The 20,832-nt window shown below is 48.2% G+C and overlaps 2 protein-coding genes across 5 annotated transcripts in view; one reads left to right on the forward strand and one right to left on the reverse strand.

Moving 5' to 3' along the window:
• Positions 1-18,319, forward strand: part of LOC132407086 (Fanconi anemia core complex-associated protein 24-like) — a 195,941-nt gene extending 177,622 nt beyond the window's left edge. The window contains exons 2-6 of one of the 4 annotated variants that reach the window (XR_009516373.1): positions 3,944-4,220; positions 4,570-4,709; positions 11,200-11,352; positions 12,597-15,318; positions 17,759-18,319. Coding sequence is in view for 3 of the 4 variants with exons in the window: in XM_059993370.1 (XP_059849353.1) it covers positions 4,094-4,220; positions 4,570-4,709; positions 11,200-11,352; positions 12,597-12,845 (669 nt within the window). In the remaining variant the exon portion in view is untranslated. Of the gene's footprint in view, positions 1-3,943; positions 4,221-4,569; positions 4,710-11,199; positions 11,353-12,596 lie in introns of all 4 variants that reach the window. The other 3 variants (XM_059993370.1, XM_059993372.1, XM_059993371.1) reach the window with 3 other exon arrangements.
• A 116-nt stretch (positions 18,320-18,435) lies between these two features.
• The window catches only part of rhpn2 (rhophilin, Rho GTPase binding protein 2), a 67,527-nt gene continuing 65,130 nt past the window's right edge, over positions 18,436-20,832 (reverse strand). Inside the window, exon 15 of the mRNA XM_059993359.1 lies at positions 18,436-19,971. Coding sequence (XP_059849342.1) covers positions 19,735-19,971 — 237 coding nt within the window. The 3' untranslated portion in view covers positions 18,436-19,734. The remainder of the gene's footprint in view (positions 19,972-20,832) is intronic.

Consider the following 20,832-nt stretch of genomic DNA (forward strand, 5'->3'; position numbering starts at 1 on the left):
TTCATCTCTCACAGTCCAGACCCCCCACACACCCTCCCTTCATCTCTCACAATCCAGACCCCCCACACACACCCTCCCTTCATCTTCACAACCCAGACCCTCAGCCTTCCTCCCTCCCTACACACTCTCTCCCCTTCACCTGTCAGTCCAGACCCCCACACACACCCTCCCTTCATCTTTCAGTCCAGACCCCCCCACACACCCTCCCTTCATCTCTCACAATCCAGACCCCCCACACACACCCTCCCTTCATCTCTCACAATCCAGACCCCCAACACACACCCTCCCTTCATCTCTGTCCAGAACCCCCCACACACCCTCCCTTCATCTCTCACAGTCCAGACCCCCCACACACCCTCCCTTCATCTCTCACAATCCAGACCCCCCACACACACCCTCCCTTCATCTTCACAACCCAGACCCTCAGCCTTCCTCCCTCCCTACACACTCTCTCCCCTTCACCTGTCAGTCCAGACACCCCCACACACCCTCCCTTCATCTTTCAGTCCAGACCCCCCCACACACCCTCCCTTCATCTCTCACAATCCAGACCCCCCACACACACCCTCCCTTCATCTCTGTCCAGACCCCCCCACACACCCTCCCTTCATCGCTCAGTCCAGACCCCCCCCACACACACCCTCCCTTCATCTCTGTCCAGACCCCCCCCCACACACCCTCCCTTCATCTCTCACAATCCAGACCCCCCACACACACCCTCCCTTCATCTCTGACAGTCCAGACCCCCCCCACACACACCCTCCCTTCATCTCTCAGTCCAGACCCCCCCCACACACACCCTCCCTTCATCTCTCAGTCCAGACCCCACCACACACACCCTCTCTTCATCTCTCACAGTCCAGACCCCCCCCACACACACCCTCCCTTCATCTCTCAGTCCAGACCCCACCACACACACCCTCCCTTCATCTCTCAGTCCAGACCCCACCACACACACCCTCTCTTCATCTCTCACAGTCCAGACCCCCCCCACACACACCCTCCCTTCATCTCTCACAGTCCAGACCCCCCCACACACACCCTCCCTTCATCTCTCAGTCCAGACCCCACCACACACACCCTCTCTTCATCTCTCACAGTCCAGACCCCCCCCACACACACCCTCCCTTCATCTCTCACAGTCCAGACCCCCCCCCCCACACACCATCTCTCACAATCCAGAACCCCCCCACACACAGGCCCTCCCTTCATCTCTCACAGTCCAGACCCCCCCACACACACCATCTCTCACAGTCCAGACCCCCCCACACACACCCTCTCACAGTCCAGACCCCCCCACACACACCCTCCCTTCATCTCTCACAGTCCAGACCCCCCCACACACACATCCTCCCTTCATCTCTCACAGTCCAGACCCCCCCCCCCGCACACACCCTCCCTTCATCTCTCATAGTCCAGACACCCCCCACACACACCATCTCTCACAGTCCAGACCCCCCCCACACACACCCTCCCTTCATCTCTCAGTCCAGACCCCCCCCCCGCACACACCCTCCCTTCCTCTCTCACAGTCCCGACCACCCCACTCACACCATCTCTCACAGTCCCGACCCCCCTACTCACACCCTCCCTTCATCTCTCACAGTCCAGACCCCCCCACACACACCCTCCCTTCATCTCTCACAGTCCAGACCCCCCCCCACACTCACAGCCTCCCTTCATCTCTCACAGTCCAGACCCCCCCACACACACCCTCTCTTCATCTCTCACAGTCCAGACCCCCCCACTCACACCCTCCCTTCATCTCTCACAGTCCAGACCCCCCCACTCACACCCTCCCTTCATCTCTCACAGTCCAGACCCCCCCACACACACATCCTCCCTTCATTTCTCACAGTCCAGACCCCCCCCCCCCGCACACACCCTCCCTTCATCTCTCATAGTCCAGACACCCCCCACACACACCATCTCTCACATTCCAGACCCCCCCCACACACACCCTCCCTTCATCTCTCAGTCCAGACCCCCCCCCCCCCGCACACACCCTCCCTTCCTCTCTCACAGTCCCGACCACCCCACTCACACCATCTCTCACAGTCCCGACCCCCCTACTCACACCCTCCCTTCATCTCTCACAGTCCAGACCCCCCCACACACACCCTCCCTTCATCTCTCACAGTCCAGACCCCCCCCCACACTCACAGCCTCCCTTCATCTCTCACAGTCCAGACCCCCCCACACACACCCTCTCTTCATCTCTCACAGTCCAGACCCCCCCACACACACCCTCCCTTCATCTCTCACAGTCCAGACCCCCCCCCACACACACCCTCCCTTCATCTCTCAGTCCAGACCCCCCCCACACACACCCTCCCTTCATCTCTCACAGTCCAGACCCCCCCACACACACCCTCCCTTCATCTCTCAGTCCAGACCCCACCACACACACCCTCTCTTCATCTCTCACAGTCCAGACCCCCCCCACACACACCCTCCCTTCATCTCTCACAGTCCAGACCCCCCCACACACACCATCTCTCACAATCCAGAACCCCCCCACACACAGGCCCTCCCTTCAGCTCTCACAGTCCAGACCCCCCCCACACACAGGCCCTCCCTTCATCTCTCACAGTCCAGACCCCCCCCACACACACCCTCCCTTCATCTCTCACAGTCCAGACCCCCCCCACACACACCCTCCCTTCATCTCTCAGAATCGAGACCGCCCCACTCACACCCTCCCTTCATCTCTCAGTCCAGACCCCTCCCCACTCACACCCTCCCTTCATCTCTCAGTCCAGACCCCTCCCCACTCACACCCTCCCTTCATCTCACAGTCCAGACCCCCCCACACACACCCTCCCTTCATCTCTCACAGTCCAGACCCACCCCCACACACACCCTCCCTTCGTCTCTCACAGTCCAGACCCCCCCACACACACACCCTCCCTTCATCTCTCACAGTCCAGACCCCCCCACACACACCATCTCTCACAGTCCAGACCCCCCCCCCCACACACACCCTCTCACAGTCCAGACCCCCCACACACACACCCTCCCTTCATCTCGCTTGTAGCAGGATCAGACCACGCAGTCATGAGTGTATAGGAGTGATGCACCATCAATAACTCTTGGAGACGATAGGCTTTAATTAGTAGCAAAAGGGAGCACGACATCTCGGAGACTGAGGGAGGAGCAGTGCCCCAATCGCCTTTATCCAGGGGTCTGTGGGAGGAGCCACAGGAGCAGTCAGCGGGGGGGGGGGGGGGGGGCGTGTGCAGACAGGTATACATGGTTCACTACAAGGAGGTGAGTCGGAGGCTGAGAACACAACTTTGTGGAACACCAGTGTTTAGAATAATCGTGATGGAGGTGTTGCTAATTGCAGTCTGTTGGCCAGAAGTTGAGGACCAAGTTGCAGAGGGAAGCATTAACTCCCGAGGTCTGGAGTTTGTTGATGAATTCTTCAAATTCTAGTGTTGAAGGCAGAACTATAGTCAATAAACAATAGTCTGATGTTGGTGTCTTCACATTCCAGATGCACCAGTGATGAGTGTAAAGCCAGGGAGATGGTGTCTTCCGTCAACAGGCAAATTGCAGTGGGGCGAGGTTATCTGGAAAGCTGGAGCTGATGTGTGTCATGACCAGACTCTTGAAATCCTTCATAATAGGAAGTATGAGTTGTCAAAGCATGTTACCTTGTTTTTCTTAGGTACCAGGATGATGGTGTTCTTCTTAAAGACTGAAGCAGGGAGAAGTTAAAAATGTCTGCAAATACCCTCACCAGCTGATCTGTGCAGGACCCAGGGACATAACCAGGCCCAGTACTTCCCACGGGTTCATGTGCATCGGAGGCTGGGGGTGGTGACATACCAATCTGCTTCTATTCCTAATCTAGCTAGAACGCATTAAGTTCGTCGGGAGGGGCTGTGCTGTTGTTGCCAATGTTCATCCCATCCGTTTGTATTTGTTTATTTCCTAGGCTTGTTCTGCAGGAGCCACATGTGACAGTTTGCCACGCGTGTTTCCTGGCAGCCACATGTGACAGTTTGCCACGCGTGTTTCCTGACAGCCACATGTGACAGCTTGCTAGACATGTTCTGCGGAGACACGTTCACCGGGTGATGGTTCCATGGATGCATTACTGAATTTGAGTGTGTGTAACACTTCGGTCCGAGCAGGGGCCAGCGCAGTTCCCTTTGGACACGTGATTGTGAATGAGAAGTGGAGGGGTTCAGAGCTGGCTCTTGGCTGTCAGGGTAAGTGGGAAAGACTCTTAACAGACCAGCAGAACTGCTCCTTCCAGAACAAACTTCACATGCCTTTTTCTCTCTCCAGCCCTTGACCTGGCCCTGTTAACCCAACCCAGTAGTCTAGGCCATTATCCTGCTGAGGCCTCCTATCTACAGCACTCTGAATTAAAATCTCATTGTGTCCCTGTGATTTCCATTAGAATTGTATCAACTCCCTCACCCTCTCACACTCCGTCACTCCTGTGTCCTCCCTCCACACTTCTGTCTCTTCTCTCAGCCCACTTCCACCTCTGCGCTGTCCCTTCAGTCTCAGAAACGTGGCTGACTGTATGGTCTCACATACTCTTTCCTCCAGGCAGGATTACTGTCATCTTTGAGGATGGTTTGGGCCTGGTCGATTTCCACCTCTCTAAACGACTCTGTGTCTTGTACATTTCTGAGGCAGACCTCGTGGCTGGAAATAGTTACAAGAAGAAACTTGTGCAATTTCGGAATGTAAGTAAGGATAGTTTCTCTTGGGCCAAGATATCGCCTGTTCTGTCAAGTTCAGAGGAACATTTCAGAATCAGAAACAGGTTTATTATCACCGGCATATGTCGTGCAATTGGTTAACTTAGCAGCAGCAGTTCAATCCAATACATGATAACAAAGGATCAGACATAATTGAATGGTGGAGCCGACTTAATAGGCCAGATAGCCTAATTTTGCTCCATGTCTTATGGCCTTGGGGAAAAAATAAATAAGCAACTCAATTACAGTAAATATAAGACCATAACATATAGGAGGGAGTATAAGTAGGCCATTTGGCCTATTGAGTCTGTTCCACCATTCAATCATAGGATGGGCTGATCCAATTCTTCCAGTCATCCCCACTTCCCTGCCTTCTCCCCATACCCTTTGATGCCCTGACTAATCAAGAACCTTTCTATCTCTGCCTTAAATACACCCAATGACTTAGCCTCCACAGCAGCTCGTGGCAACAAATTCTACAGATTTACCACCCTGAGACTGAAGTAATTTCTCCGCATCTCTGTTCGAAATGTCAGTCAACATCTCAGTCCTTCAATCCTGAAATCGTGCCCTCTTGTCCTAGAATCTCCTGCCATGGGAAATATTTATCTAATCTGTTCAGACCTTTTAACATTCACAATGTTTCTGAGATTCCCACCCCCACCCCCAACCATACTCCTGAACTCCAGGGAATACAGCCCAAGAGTGTCAGACGTTCCTCATACAATAAACCTTTCATAAAGTCACAGAAAACCTACAGCACAATACAGACCCTTTGGCCCACAAAGTTGTACCTTAGAAATTACTAGGCTTACCTATAGCCCTCTATTTTTCTAAGCTCCATGTACCTATCCAAAAGTCCCTATCATATCCACCTCCACCACTGTTGCCGGCAGCCCATTCCACGCACTCACCACTCAGAGTAAAAAAACTTACCCCTGACATCCTCTGTACCTAACCCCCAGCACCTTAAACCTGTGTTCTCTTGTGGCAACCATTTCAGCCTTGGGGGAAAAGCCTCTGACTATCCACACAATCAATGCCTCTCATCATCTTGTATACATTTATCAGGTCACCTCTCATCCTCCTTCACTCCAAGGAGAAAAGGCTGAGTTCACTCAACCTATTCTCATAAGCCATGCTCTCCAATCCAGGCAACATCCTTGTAAATCTCTGCACCATTTTTATGACTTCCACAGCCTTCCTATAGTGAGGTGACCAGAACTGAGCACAGTATTCCAGGTGGAGTCTGACCAGGGTCCTATATAGCTGCAACATTACCTCTCGGCTTCTAAATTCAGTTCCACAATTGATGAAGGCCAATACACCATACGCCTTCTTAACCACAGAGTCAACCTGCGCAGCTGCTTTGAGCGTCCTATAGACTCGGACCCCAAGATCCCTCTGATCCTCCACACTGCCAAGAGTCTTACCATTAATACTATATTCTGCCAATATTTTTGACGTACCAAAATGAAGCTCTTCACACTTATCTGAGTTGAACTCCATCTGCCACTTCTCAGCCCAGTTTTGCATTCTATCAATGTCCCGCTGTGACCTCTGACATCCCTCCATACTATCCACAACACCCCCAACCTTTGTGTCATCAGCAAACTTACTAACCCATCCCTCCACTTCCTCATCCAAGTCATTTATAAAAATCACGAAGAGTAAGGGTCCCAGAACAGATCCCTGAGGCATTCAAATGGTGACTGACCTCCATGCAGAATATGATCCATCTACAACCACTCTTTGCCTTCTGTGGGCAAGCCAGTTCTGGATCCACAAAGCAATGTCCCCTTGGATCCCATGCCTCCTTACTATCTCAATAAGCCTTGCAATAACTATCTCAATAAGGGGTACCTTGTCAAGTGCCTTGCTGAAATCCATATACACTACATCTACTGTTCTTCCTTCATCAATGTGTTTAGTCACATCCTCAAACAATTCAATCAGCTCGTAAGGCACGACCTGCCCTTTACAAAACCATGCTGACTACTCTTAATCATATTGTGGTGGCATCTGTCTGTCTCGAGAGACCATGGATCTGCGCAGGGTTGTATGGGAGACTGGCAGTTGCCCAAGCTGCAGGCCTTCCCCTCTCCACGCCACCGATGTTGTCCAAGGGAAGGGCACTAGGACCCATGCAGCTTGGCACCGGTGTCGTCGCAGAGCAATGTGATGTTAAGTGCCTTGCTCAAGGACACAAACACAATGCCTCAGCTGAGGCTCGAACCAGTGACCTTCAGGTTACTAGTCTGATGCCTTACCCACTAGGCCACGCGCCAACACATAATTATACCTCTAATTAATCATATTATACTTCTCCAAATGTTCATAAATCCTGCCTCTCAGGATCTTCTCCACCAACTTACCAACCACTGAGATAAGACTCACTGGTCTATAATTTCCTGGGCTATCTCTACTCCCTTTCTTGAATTAAGGAGTAACATCTGCAACCCTCCAATTGTCTGGAACCTCTCCTGTTCCCATTGATGATGCAAAGATCATCACCAGAGGCTCAGCAATCTCCCTCCTCACCTCCCTGGGGTACATTTTGTCTAGTCCCGGCGGCTTATCTAACTTGATGCTTTCCAAAAGCTCCAGCACATCCTCTTTCTTAATATCTACACGCTCAAGCTTTTCAGTCTGCTGCAAGTCATCACTACAATCACCAAGATCCTTTTCCATAGTGAATACTGAAGTAAAGTATTCGCTAAGTTCCTGGAATCATTCTCGTGAATCTGCTCTGAACCCTCTTCAATATCCTTTCTAAAATAAGGAGCCCAAAACTGCACACAATACTCCAAATGTGGTCTCACGTGTGCTTTATAGAGCCTCAACATCACATCCTTGCTCTTGTATCCTATACCTCTAGAAATGAATGCCAACGTTGCATTTGCCTTCTTCACAACCAACTCAACCTGGAGGTTAACCCTTAGGGTATCCTGCACAAGGACTCCCAAGTCCCTTTGCATCTCTGCATTTTGAATTCTCTCCCCATCTAAATAATAGTCTTCCTGTTTATTTCCTCCACCAAAGTGCATGACAATACACTTTCCAACATCGTATTCCATTTGCCAGTTTGCCCATTCCCCTAAACTATCTAAGTCTCTCTGTAGGCTCTCTGTTTCCTCAACACTACCTGCTCTTCCACCTGTCTTTGTATCATCAGCAAATTTAGCCACAAATTCTTTAATACCGTAGTCCAAATCATTGACGTACATTGTAAAAAGCAGCGGTCCTAACACTAACCCCTGTGGAACTCCACTGGTAACTGGCAGCCAGCCAGAACAGGATCCCTTTATTCCCAGTCTCTGTTTTCTGCCGATCAGCCAATGCTCCACCCATACTAGTAACTTCCCTGTAATTCCATGGGCTCTTAACTTGCTCAGCAGCCTCATGCGGCACCTTGTCAAAGGCCTTCTGAAAATCCAAGTACACCATGTCTACTGCATCTCCTTTGTCTACCCTGCTTGTAATTTCCTCAAAAAATTACAGTAGGTTTGTCAGGCAGGATTTTCCTTTCAGGAAACCATGCTGGTTTTGGCCTATCTTGTCATGTACCTCCAGGTACTCTGTACCCTCTCATTCCTAACAATCGATTACAGCAACTTTCTAACCACTGATATCGGGCTAAGAGGTTTATAGTTCCCTTTCTGCTGCCTCCCACCTTTTAAAAAGCAGAGTAATATTTGCAATTTTCCAGTCATCTGGTACAATGTCAGAATCTATCATTTCTTGAAAGATCATCATCAATGTCTCCACAATCTCTCCAGCTACTTCCTTCAGAACCCAAGGATGCATTCCATCAGGTCCAGGAGATTTATCCACCCTCAGACCATTAAGCTTCCTCAGCACCTTCTCAGTCGTAATTTTCACTGCACATACTTTACTTCCTTGACACTCTTGAGTGTCCGGTATACTGTAGGTGTCTTCCACTGTGAAGACTGATGCAAAATACACAACACACTAAATGCTGGTGGAACGCAGCAGGCCAGGCTGCATCTATAGGAAGAAGTATAGTTGATGTTTCGGGTCAAGACACTTCGTCAGGACCAATGGAAAAAGAAATAGTAAGAGATTTGAGAGGGGGAGGGGAAGACCTGAAATGATAGAAGAAGACGGGGAGGGGGAGGATTGAAGCTAAGAGCTGGGAAGATGATTATCCCTTTTGCCAATCAACTTCCCAGCTCTTAGCTTCATCCCTCCCCCTCCCCATCTTCTATCATTTTGGGTCTTCCCCCTCCCCCTCCCACTTTCAAATCTCTGGCTATCTCTTTTTTACGTTAGCCCTGACAAAGGGTCTCGGCCCGAAACATCGACTGCACTTCTTCCTATAGATGCTGCCTGGCCTGCTGCGTTCCACCAGCATTTTGTGTGTGTTGCTTGAATTTCCAGCATCTGCAGATTTCCTCATGTTTGCAAAATACGCATTCAGTTCCTCTGCCATCTCTGCATCTTATTACAATAACTCCAGCATCTTTTGGTATTGGTCCCATATTTACCCTCAACTCTCTTTTACCTTTCATATACTTGAAAAAGCTTTTAGTATCTTCTTTGATATTAGTCACCAGCTTCCTTTGGTAACAAGTATAAATGTATATTAAATCATTAAATTAAAAATATTGCAAAAACAAATAATAAAAGTGAGGTGGTGTTGTAGGGTTTAATGTCCACTTAGGAATCGAATGGCAGAGGGAAGAAGCTGTTTCTGAATCACTGAGTGTGTGCCTTCAGGCTTCTGTACCTCCTACCTGATGGTAACAGTGAGAAAAGGGAATGTCCTGGGTAATGAACATAGAATGCATTAAGGTCATCGGGAGGGGATGTGCTGTTGTTTGCTTCTCACTCATCCCATCCATTTTGATAATAATGGACGTCGCCTTTCCGAGGCACCACTCCTTGAAGTGGAGGCTATGGAGGCTAGTACCCAAGTTAGGGCTGATTAACTTTACAATTTTCTGTAGCTCCTTTCAATCCTGTGCAGTAGCCCTCAGCCCCCCCCCCCCCATACCAGACAGTGATGCAGCCTGTCAGAATATTCACCCCCCCCATACCAGACAGTGATGCAGCCTGTCAGAATATTCACCCCCCCATACCAGACAGTGATGCAGCCTGTCAGAATATTCACCCCCCCCCATACCAGACAGTGATGCAGCCTGTCAGAATATTCACCCCCCCCATACCAGACAGTGATGCAGCCTGTCAGAATATTCACCCCCCATACCAGACAGTGATGCAGCCTGTCAGAATATTCACCCCCCATACCAGACAGTGATGCAGCCTGTCGGAATATTCACCCCCCCCATACCAGACAGTGATGCAGCCTGTCAGAATATTCACCCCCCATACCAGACAGTGATGCAGCCTGTCGGAATATTCACCCCCCCCATACCAGACAGTGATGCAGCCTGTCAGAATATTCACCCCCCCCATACCAGACAGTGATGCAGCCTGTCAGAATATTCACCCCCCATACCAGACAGTGATGCAGCCTGTCAGAATATTCACCCCCCCCCATACCAGACAGTGATGCAGCCTGTCAGAATATTCACCCCCCATACCAGACAGTGATGCAGCCTGTCAGAATATTCACCCCCCATACCAGACAGTGATGCAGCCTGTCAGAATGCTCTCCACAGTCCATCTATAGAAGTTTTTGAGTGTGTTAGGTGACAAACCAAATCTCCTCAAACTCCTAATGAAATCTAGCTGGATTTAAATTTAAAGGAGGAAGAGGTGTTCAGTCTCTGGAATGTATTCCATTCAGTAGGATCTTTGCCTCCCACCACATCCCCAATGTCCCCACACCCCTCTATTTGGTTGTAGTTTAATTAACACAGTCACTCCCCAAATCATGCACTAATATTTTCAGTGTTCAAGATTTAAGGTTGCTTAGTGTCATTTACAGTGTGTAAGCGTAAAGGAGAATGAAATAATTGTTACTCCGGATCTGATGCAACACAAAACTCTAAGTAAAGTAATACAATAATAATAAAAACATAATTAATATAAATACACAAGACCAGACCAGGAGTGTCTGTACATAAGGTGACTCCGACAGGAAATCATAAAGTGGTGGTGGTTGGGATGTAGAGAGGTGGGTTAGTGGGTGGACTGTTGATCAGACATACTGCCTGGGAAAGGAACTGCTTTGGACTGATCCAAACAGGACTTGCTGAGAGTGCAGCACAGATCACTAGGAGTTCTGGATGGTTTTCAGTATGTGCTGAACCCTGCACAGTGAGGCAACCTACTGCTTTTTATAGGTAACTTAGGATTCATTGGAGACAAAACCAGTAACAGGCAAATGCTTGAAAAAGCAGGTCAGAGAGGGATGTGAAATTAATGTGAGCAAGTGGGATGAGGATAGGAGGGTGAGGTGGTAACAGTAAGCTGGAGGGCCTGTTTCTGTGCTGTACAACAAGGCATTGAAAATCCTTCCATCTGCCCCTTTCCCCACTGAAACCAGGCGAGCACGTTGAATGGGATAGTGCTGGTGGAGAAGACCCGGCTGAGTGAGCAATATTTTGCTGGAGTGCAGAAGTTTGTCGTGTTGGAACTGGGCCTGACGCTGTTACCTGTGGCCAGTCAGTCTGAGGCTTCACAGCTCATTGCCCAGCTGGTAAGTGACCTTCCCTTGAGCCGAGCTCGGTGCATGTTGAGTGGGCACGTCTCTAGCCCGTGTGTGGAGGCAGTGTTCAACCTCTTTACCCAAATCTTGTTTCTTCCATCATCAGGAATGGTTGGAAACGATGAGCAGGATCAGTGGAGGGATGGCTAATGTTACAGGGCAGTGACTCCTCCTGAAGACTGCAGACTGTGGAGGTGGGAACCCTGAGTGGAGAGCAGAGCTGGAGAAACAGTGATGATTAGGAGGGAACTATATTACCACCACCACTCCTATGTACACTAGGGCTTGGAGCAGGGGTAGCAAGTCTTTCTGAGTTGTGTGTGCCCATACTGCTGATGATCTAAAAAAATTCTCCCTCGTGCCTTGGTAATTTTGAGCAGTGATTATCATTGATGAATTAGTAATGGTAATTACAGACTTTAAGAATTGGGGATGAGTTCTATTGCTTATTTACGTGTATACATGGTACAGACTAGATGGGCTGTAGTGTTCTATGACTAAGCTATTAATCTAGTCCTATCAACCTTCACCTAGACCATAGCCCTCAATGCCTGTCCCATCCACGTACCTATCCAAGACACCCACCACTTCCACTAGCACATTGTTCCACAGTCTCACCACAATTTGAGTGAAGTTCCCCCTCAGATTCCCCTTAAGTACCTTTCACCTTCAGTCTATGACTACTAGTTTTAGTCTCGTCCAACCTCTGGGGGAAAAAAACCTGCATGCATTTACCCTAAATATGGTCTGGTGTGGTTGGAATTCCTGTGTTCTGGTCCAGGTCTGATCTGTTTGTGATTTCTCCTGGAAACTGGTTAACACTGTGGTTATAACATAGACCAGTACAGCACAGGTACAGGCCCTTTGGCCTGCAATGTTGTACCAAACCAGTTAAATTGGTAATCAAATAGCCAACTGATCTCTTCTGTATAGACAATGTTCATATCCTTCCATTTTCCTCATTCGTGTGTCTATCTAAATGTCCCTTAAATATCCCCAATGCTTCTGCCTTTACCAGCACCCCAGACAACACATTCCAGGCACCTGCCATTCTATGTAAAAATAAATAAATACAAACTTGCCCCTCACATCTCATTTGGTTCTGTGGTACAGTTCTCTCATCTGAAGCTCCAAGAACTGCAGGGCACCCCAGTTAGCATAAAGGTCTTTGGGGGGCATTGCTGTGTGGAACAGGCTGATGCTGGAGGGTGAGCTGACCTCAATTCTCTGTGCAGGTACATGAGGAGAGTAGGGACCGGGACCACAATCCATTTCTGCGTAACAGCCGCTCTATTTTGTCTGACGCTGGGATCCTCGCCTCCGTCCAGAAGATTCCTGGAGTCGGGAAGGTGAAAGCCATGAATCTCCTCTGTCGGTTCCCCAGTATCCAGCAGCTCAGTGTTGCTACACAAGAGGAGCTGGAGCCAGTAACCGGACCAAATGTGGCTCAGCAGATCACAGAGTTCTTTTCACCAGTCCCCTGAGAGTGTCCCAACAGCCAGATCACGCAGTTTACCACAGTTAAAGATGCGGGGCACAGGAAACCTTCTCCATATGGAGCTGTCTGACCCTGGCTCTTCCCCACTGCTTGGTGTCCCATGAACAGTCCACCAGATCCCTGACACATGTACGCATCAGCTGCAGCTCCACCGAAGCCATGCAGGTGCAGGATGCAACAACCTCTCTCCTCTATACGGGGTTGTTTGCTCTGAGCTTACCCCGCTGCTTGGTGTCTTGTGGACGACTTGCCAGCTGTGGCGTCACAGCTACACACCTCTATATGGGGCTGTCTGCTCCAACCCTACCCCACTGCTTGGTGTCTCTCACACAGCTGACTGCTGTAGCTACACAGATGCAGGCAACAGGAATCTCTACCTTCATACAGGGCTGTGTCTACTTCACACCCGATATTTCATGAACTTCTCGCCACTCCCCTGAAAAGACTCAAATCAGCTGTCTGACAGATACTCAAACATGTGGCTTAACCGTAGCTAGAGACACAGGGATCAGAAACCTCTACCCCCACAAGGGGCTGTCTGCTCCAACCTTGCCCCACTGTTTGGTATCTCGTGAACTTCTCACTACTCCCCTGACACAGGCACACACCAGCTCCACAGGAGTGAGGCATAGGAACCTCTAACTCCCTTACCCCACTACTTGTGCTTTTTCAGTTGTTGGGTCAAGCTGTGTGACTGCAGGGTACCACGGATGTTCCTCAGCTCCAGTGAACAGCACTCCCACTGCTGTCCTGCGGAGCCACATCAGGTGGGGAGGGGTGAGAGATCTGTTCCTGTTGCAGGTCTGACTCTGCTGTGGCCACAGAAGGAGGAGATGCTGGAGTTGGATGTGTGCTGCTGGATTCCACACTGGGTTGGAGACTGGCCCGTCCCGTCAGTATTCACTTGGTGGGAGACAAAAACTGTTCTTGCAGAAATGAGGCTCCAGGATACCATCCATGCACCATCAATCTGAAGGCTGTGACACTCAAGGACTTGGGCTATATTATTTTTTTATTTTTTTGGTAAATGTTTTTCTGCTTTCATAATTATATGTGCTGTGTGTCTGTTGATTCTGTGTTTTGTACTTTAACCCCAGTAGAATGCTGTTTTATTTAGCTGTATTCAGGGGTAAGGTCGAATGACAATTAAACAAACTTAAAATAACGAAGCTCAAGGATCTTCTGAATGTGCTGTGTACTGGGAACTGGCACTGCGTTTGTACGTAGACCTATTTCTGCCTCCTGTAATTTGGGACTCTGGGCCAAATTAGGATGCAATTTTCGTGTAAGGGGACTGCAGGGTTGGGGTGGGAGGGAGGAGTTCTGGCCAAGATACTGGTGTGGTGTTGAGATGTAACCCCGTCTCCTCCCCAGCTAGTCTCATGGCACTGAAAAGACTGGATACAGTCTGTCTGGGGATGGGTACAGAAAGGACACATGGTAATGTGATGACCAGCTCAGTACACCAGTCCTGTGATTGGGGGGGAGCTTCTCAGATACAGTCTGACTTGCCAAATGTTCCCTTGGAACCTGGGGCATGTGCTTCACAAGGCTGTGATCAGACCCATCCTGTGATGTGTTGTTGACAACAGCACAGGAACAGGCCATTCAGCCCACAATAGTGTTACCAGATAAAAAGCAAATCACAAACACTGCTCCCTCCAACCCATACTGTATCCCACCATCTTCCTTGCATCCATGTACCTTTCCAAACATCCCTGAAAGCCTCCAATGTTTTTGCCTCTGCCACCACACCAAGCAGCACATTCCAAGCATCCACAGTTCTGAGTTTAAAAAAAACTTGCCCCTCCCATCTTGTTTAAACCTACTCCCTCTCACCTTCAAACAAGAGAAAGTTTGCAGATGCTGGAAATCCATGTAACACACAAAAAATGTTTGAGTAATTCAGCAGCATCTATGGAAAAGAGGACTGGGAAAAAATGGTGTAGTGGTAGATTTAAAAGGTGGCGGGAGAGAGAACCACCAGGTGGTAGGTGAAACCAGGAGGGTGAGGGATAAAGTAAAGAGCTGGGAAGTTGAATGATGAGATGAAGTGAGAGAGGGAAAAAGGGATGGGAAATGGAGAAGTTGGATGGTGGGGGAGGCATTACAGGAAGTCTGAGACATTGACGTTCATGCCATCTGGTTGGAGGCTAGCCAAACAGAATGTATGTGCTGTTTCTCCAACTTATGAGTTGTCTCATCCCGACTGTGGAGCAGGCCACAGACGGATGTATCAGAATGGGAAGTGGAATTAAAGTGGGTGGCCACTGGAAGATCATGCTAAAACAAGCGGACTATGTGAAGCGGTCTCCCAATCTATGTTGGGTCTCACCAATGTACAGGAGGCCACACTAGGAGCACCAGATACAGTAAATGACCCCAACAGACTCACAGGTAAAGCGTCGCCTCACCTGGAAGGACTGTTTGTGGCCCTGAGTGGTATTGAGGGAGGAAGTGTAGGGGTAGGTGTAGCACTTGTTTCACATGGATAAGTGCCAGGAGGGAGATCAGTGGGGAGGGAAGAATGGACAAGGGAGTCGCGTAGGGAGCAATCCCTGGGGAAAGCAGAAAGTGAGGGAGGGGGAGGAGATATGCTTAGTGGTGGGAACCCATTGGAGATGGCAGAAGTTTTGGAGAATTATGTGATGGGCGCAAAGGCTGGTGGGGTGGTAGGTGAGGACAAGAGGAACCCTATCCCTGGTAGGGTGATGGAATGAACTTGGATCCCCAAGATCTCTGCTCATCAACACTGTTAAATGTTCTTGCCCTTAATTGTGTACTGTCTCTTTGCATTTGCCCTACCAAAGCACAATATCTCATATTTATCTGGGTTAAACTGCATCTGCCTTTTCTCTGCCCATATCTGCAACTGATCTATATTGTGCTGTATTCTTTCCCAGTCTTCTACACTATCCACAACTCCACCAATTTTGGTATCATCTGAAAACTTTATCAAACCCATCTACATTTTTATTCAGGCCCATAAGGCCATAAGACATGGGAACAGAATTACACCAGCCAGCCCATTGAGTCTGCTCCACCATTCCATCATGGCTGATCCCAGATCCCACTCAACCCTGTACACCTGCCTTCTCACGATAATCTTTGATGCCCTGACTGATCAGGAAATGATCAACTTCCATCTTAAATATACCCACAGCCTCCACCACAATCTGTGGCAAAGCATTGTACAGATTTACTACTCTCTGGCTAAAAAAATTCCTTCTACTCTGTTCTAAAGGGTCACCCCTCAATTTTGAGGCTGTGCCCTCTAATTATGGATACCCCCACTATAGGAATCCTATCCACATCCACCCTATCTAGTCCTTTCAACATTAGGTAGTTTTCAATGAGATTCCTAGCCATTCTTCTAAATTCCAGTGAGTATAGGCCCAAAACTGCCAAACACTCATTTGTTAACTCTTTCATTCCTAGAATCATCCTCGTGAATCTCCTCTAGACTCTCTCCAATGACAACATATCCTTTCTGAGATATGGAGTCCAAAATTGTTAACAATACTCTAAGTGCAGTCTGACTAGTGTCTTATGAAGCCTCAGCATTGTCTCCTTGCTTTTATATTATATTCCTAATGAAATAAATGCTAATATTGCATTTGCCTTCTTTACCACAGACTCAACCCGTAAATTAACCTTCTGGGAGTCTTGCATGAGGACTCCTAAGTCCCTTTGTACCTCTGATGTTTGAAACTTTTCCCCATTTAGATAATAGTCTGCACTAGAGTTCTTTTTATGAAAATGCATTAGCATACATTTCCCAACACTGTATTCCATCTGCCATTTTTTGTCCATTCGTGGGAAACTTGTCTAAGTCCTGCTGCAATCGCATTGCTTCCTCAGCACTACCTATCCCTTCACCCATGTTTGTATCATCCGAAAACTTTGCCATCAAACCATCAATTCCATTATCTAAGTCACTGAAAAACAGCAGTCCCAATACTGACCCCTGAGGAACACCACTAATCACTGGAAGCCAACTGGAAAAGGCCCCTTTTATTCCCAGTCACTGCTTCCTGCCTGTCAGCCATCCCTCTATCCATGCCAGTATCTTTCCTGTAACATCATCCACTGCCTCTCCTTTGTCCACTCTGCTTGTTACTTCCTCAAACAGATTTGTCAGGCAAGATTTTCCTTTACAGAAACCATGCTGACTTTGACTTTAGTCTCCAAGTACCTTAAAACCTCATCCTTAATAACAAACTCCAACACTTTCCCAGCCACTGAGGTTAGACTAACTGGCCTATAATTTCCTTTCTTTTGCCTTCCTTCTTTCTTAAAGAGTGAATTGACATTTGCAAACTTTTAGTTCTCTGGTCTGGGACCATGCCAAAATCAAGTGTTTCTTGAAAGACCATGGCATCAGCAATCTCTTCAGCAACTTCTCTCAGGACTCTGGGATGTAGAGATTAGGAAGAGTAAAGGGAAAAAAAAATCAATGGTGGGAGTTGTCTTTTGGCCACCAAATGATAAAATTACAGTGGCACAGGCAATAGAGAAATAGCTGAGGCGTGTAAGTATGGAACAGCAGTTCTCATGAGGGTCTTTAACTTACACATAGATTGGGTGAATCAAGTTGGTCGAGGCAGTTTTGAGGAGGATGTCTTTGTAGGTTCGGTAGCATCCGTGGTGTTACTGAACCTACAAGGGAACGTGCTATCTTAGATCTGGTCCTGTGCAATGAGACAGGTAAAATGAATGATCTTATAGTTAGGGATCCTCTTGGAATGCATGATCACAGTATGATCGAGTTTCTCATACAATTGGAGGGTGCAATAGTTGGATCTAAAACCAGTGTATTGTGTCTAAACAATGGAGACTACAGTGGGATGAGGGAGACTTTGGCTGGTGTAGACTGGACTGGGAACACAGGAACAGCAGAAGACTTTCAAAGAGATTTTTCACGGTGCTCAACAAAAGTACATTCCTGTTAAAAGCAAGGACAGTAAGGGTGGGGAGAGCCAGCCTTGGATGACTAAGGAAATAAGACATCAAACTAAACGCTTGTGTATACAAAGTCGCTAAGAGTACTATAGTGGGAAACTGGAAGATTGGGAAAACTTTAAAAAGCAACCGAGAACCACGAAGATTAGGAAAATAAACTAGCAGAAAATATATAAAACAGATAGTAAAAGTATTTACAATTATATACAGCGGAAAAGGGTGGCTAAAGTGAACGCAGGTCCCTTGGAAGACGAGAAGGGGGAATTGACATTGTCCCTGATTAGCTGTGCAACTCTGCCCCTCCCCCCATGGGACTGGTCTTGGGGGAGCTCCTCAAAGATAGTCAGCAGAGTCTGAGGTCTGAAATTAATGACTACTGAGTGATTGGATGAAACAAACATTTTGCTGGGAAAGGCCAGGAGAGATTATCAACCAGAACCTCCCAGCCTACCCGATCAGAGGGGACAGGCTAATTACAATCAAACTTACCCCCTCCCATATCCCCTCAGTCAGCAAGAGTCCATCACTCTCCCCAGCACAGCTGACCACGGTCTCTGCCTAGCTGCTTTTAACAAGTGTGCCACTCCTCTGGTTCAATAAACATGAGACACAGGCAGATTTACATGTGTTTTTAATTCCTGCACAAATAGAAACAGTACAGATGAGCACAGATGCACACAGAAGGGCATGTACATTGTTTTAAGCAGCTCCAGTGGTAACAAATCACCTGTTTGTAGGCAGGCGAGGGTTTTATTCTCTCTTAGAATGAGAAAGGGACATCACCTTGTGGTCAAGGATCACCTGTGCTACAGAAGGCTGAGGAGACCAAGTTATTGAGTATACTTAAAGTGAGATTGGTAAGTTGCTGATTAGTCAGAGTGTCAAAGGTTACAGGGAGAAGGCAGGAGAATGGGATTGAAAGAGATAAAATGGCAGAAGAGACATGATGGGCCAAATGGCCTAATTCTGTTCCTTTGTGTTAACATCTAAGGGGCAGAGGGATCGTATTTTGATCTCAGGTTGGCATCAATGAACTTCGGTTCCAGTTTCTCATGCAAGGTAGACTGGGAGAATGTAAAGTGCTCATCACAAACATGGGGTTTGAAGGATTGTAAATAGCAAAGCATGTACAGCATAAACAGTTCATTTACAGTCGCACCCACGCAAACCCTGGTGACAATGATTTATACTGGAAAAATAAAACTTGCCATATAAATTTGCTTCATTTATAAAAATCATTCTCTAGTTATAGGATTTTCTTATTTCTAGTCTATTTGTTAAATTAAGATAATTTCCATTTGAGTATCAAACAGTAATATTTTAAATCTACGCTGTAGACATCGATGATCTAAGTGTATAGAGGTGAGCTGGTTTCCACTCCACCCAAATCTGGACATTAATAGCCACAGATTGTGAGGAGAGTTTCATGTAGGCACCATACATTGACGCCATCTCTGTTCTTACCGGTTCCCCGACAAGGTGGCCGCCACTGCCCATCTTGCACAAGCAGCAACTGAACCAAGTCAGTGGCTGCGGGGGTTGGAGTCTGCATGGCACCTGTTCTCAACGTGTTCTTGATTAGTCAGGGCATCAAAGGTGATGGAGAGAAGGCAGGAGAGTGGGGATGAGAGGGATGATGAATCTGCCACGGTGGAAAGGCAGAGCAGACTCAATGGGCTCCCATACTTCAGACATGAACTGTAAAACCATGCGTTGTGGAGTGAAGCCAAGGAGAAATATCTGGGGACCGCACACACGTCTGAAGGTCAGACATCCCATGAGAGAGGCTCAGAGGTGAGTGAGTCACCAAACTCACAATTCATGAGGTGTTCAGGTTATGACTGTTGGTTAGATGAAAGAGCTGGAGCAGGCAACGAGTGTCGCTGCACCGAGTCATGACGATGGACGGTCGGTCAGTAGAGAGAGCTGTCATCGGGGAGATTGCCTCCAGAGAAAGACTTGAATCCAGTGTCCATGGCTGAGTGAAGACTGACCGTGCTTGAAGCCTTCTTGCTGCCCTTGCTCCCCCAGCTCAGAAATGACAGCTTCTTTGAGACTTTCTTGTTTTTACTGTTCTTCCCCTCATCAAGAGCCCAACAGGACAGGGAGTAGGCTTTGGACAACCCGCTGCTGTACGTGGCACACTTGGGCTGCAATCAAATCATCAAGACATGCAAAAACACCAGCTGTGAGATCATGGATGTTAAATACCTGCTAAACCCCAGGGAGGGCCCAGGTGCTCAACAATATAAACACGAGATTCTGCAGATTATGGAAATACTGAGCAACACAAAACAAATACCAAGCAACATGAAACTCAGCAGGTCAGGTAGCATCTATGGAGGGGATTAAACAGTCAATCATTTGGGCTGATACCCTTCATCAGGACTGGAAAGGAAGGGGGAAGAAGCCAGAATAAGAAGTTTATGGAGGGAAGGAGCACAAGCTGGTAAGGGATATGTGAACCCAGGTGTAGGGGAGGATACGCCTGGCCTGCTGAGTTCCTCCAGCATTTTATGTGTGTTATAGGGGCGGAGGAATGAAGTAAGAAGCTGGGAAGTAATAGGTGGAAAATGTAAAGGGCTGAAGACAAAGGAGTCTCATGGGAGAGGTCCACAGGAGAAAGGAAAGGTGAAGGGGCACCAGAGGGGGGAGAGGAGAAAGGAAAAGAGGGGAGAGAGAGAGAGAATGGGAATGGAAAAAGAGAGGAAGGGAAAGGGAGAAGAATTTAAGGGAAGTCAGAGAAATTAATATTTATGCCGTCAGTTTGGAGGCTACCCAGATGGAATATGAGACATTACTCCTCCAACCTGAGACTGGCTTCATGGCAGCAGAGGAGGCCAAGACCAACATGTCAAAATGGGAATAGGAAGTAGAATTAAAGTGTGGGCCCTCTAGAAAATCCCACCTTTTATGGTGGATGGAATGAAGGAGCTTGAAAGGTCATTAACAATCCTGCCCCACCAGGAAACTTATGGTGAGCATTTAATGGCTCTGGGCCTATACTTCCT

The sequence above is a fragment of the Hypanus sabinus genome, chromosome 17 (assembly GCF_030144855.1).
Source record: "Hypanus sabinus isolate sHypSab1 chromosome 17, sHypSab1.hap1, whole genome shotgun sequence".
Taxonomy (NCBI): domain Eukaryota; kingdom Metazoa; phylum Chordata; class Chondrichthyes; order Myliobatiformes; family Dasyatidae; genus Hypanus; species Hypanus sabinus.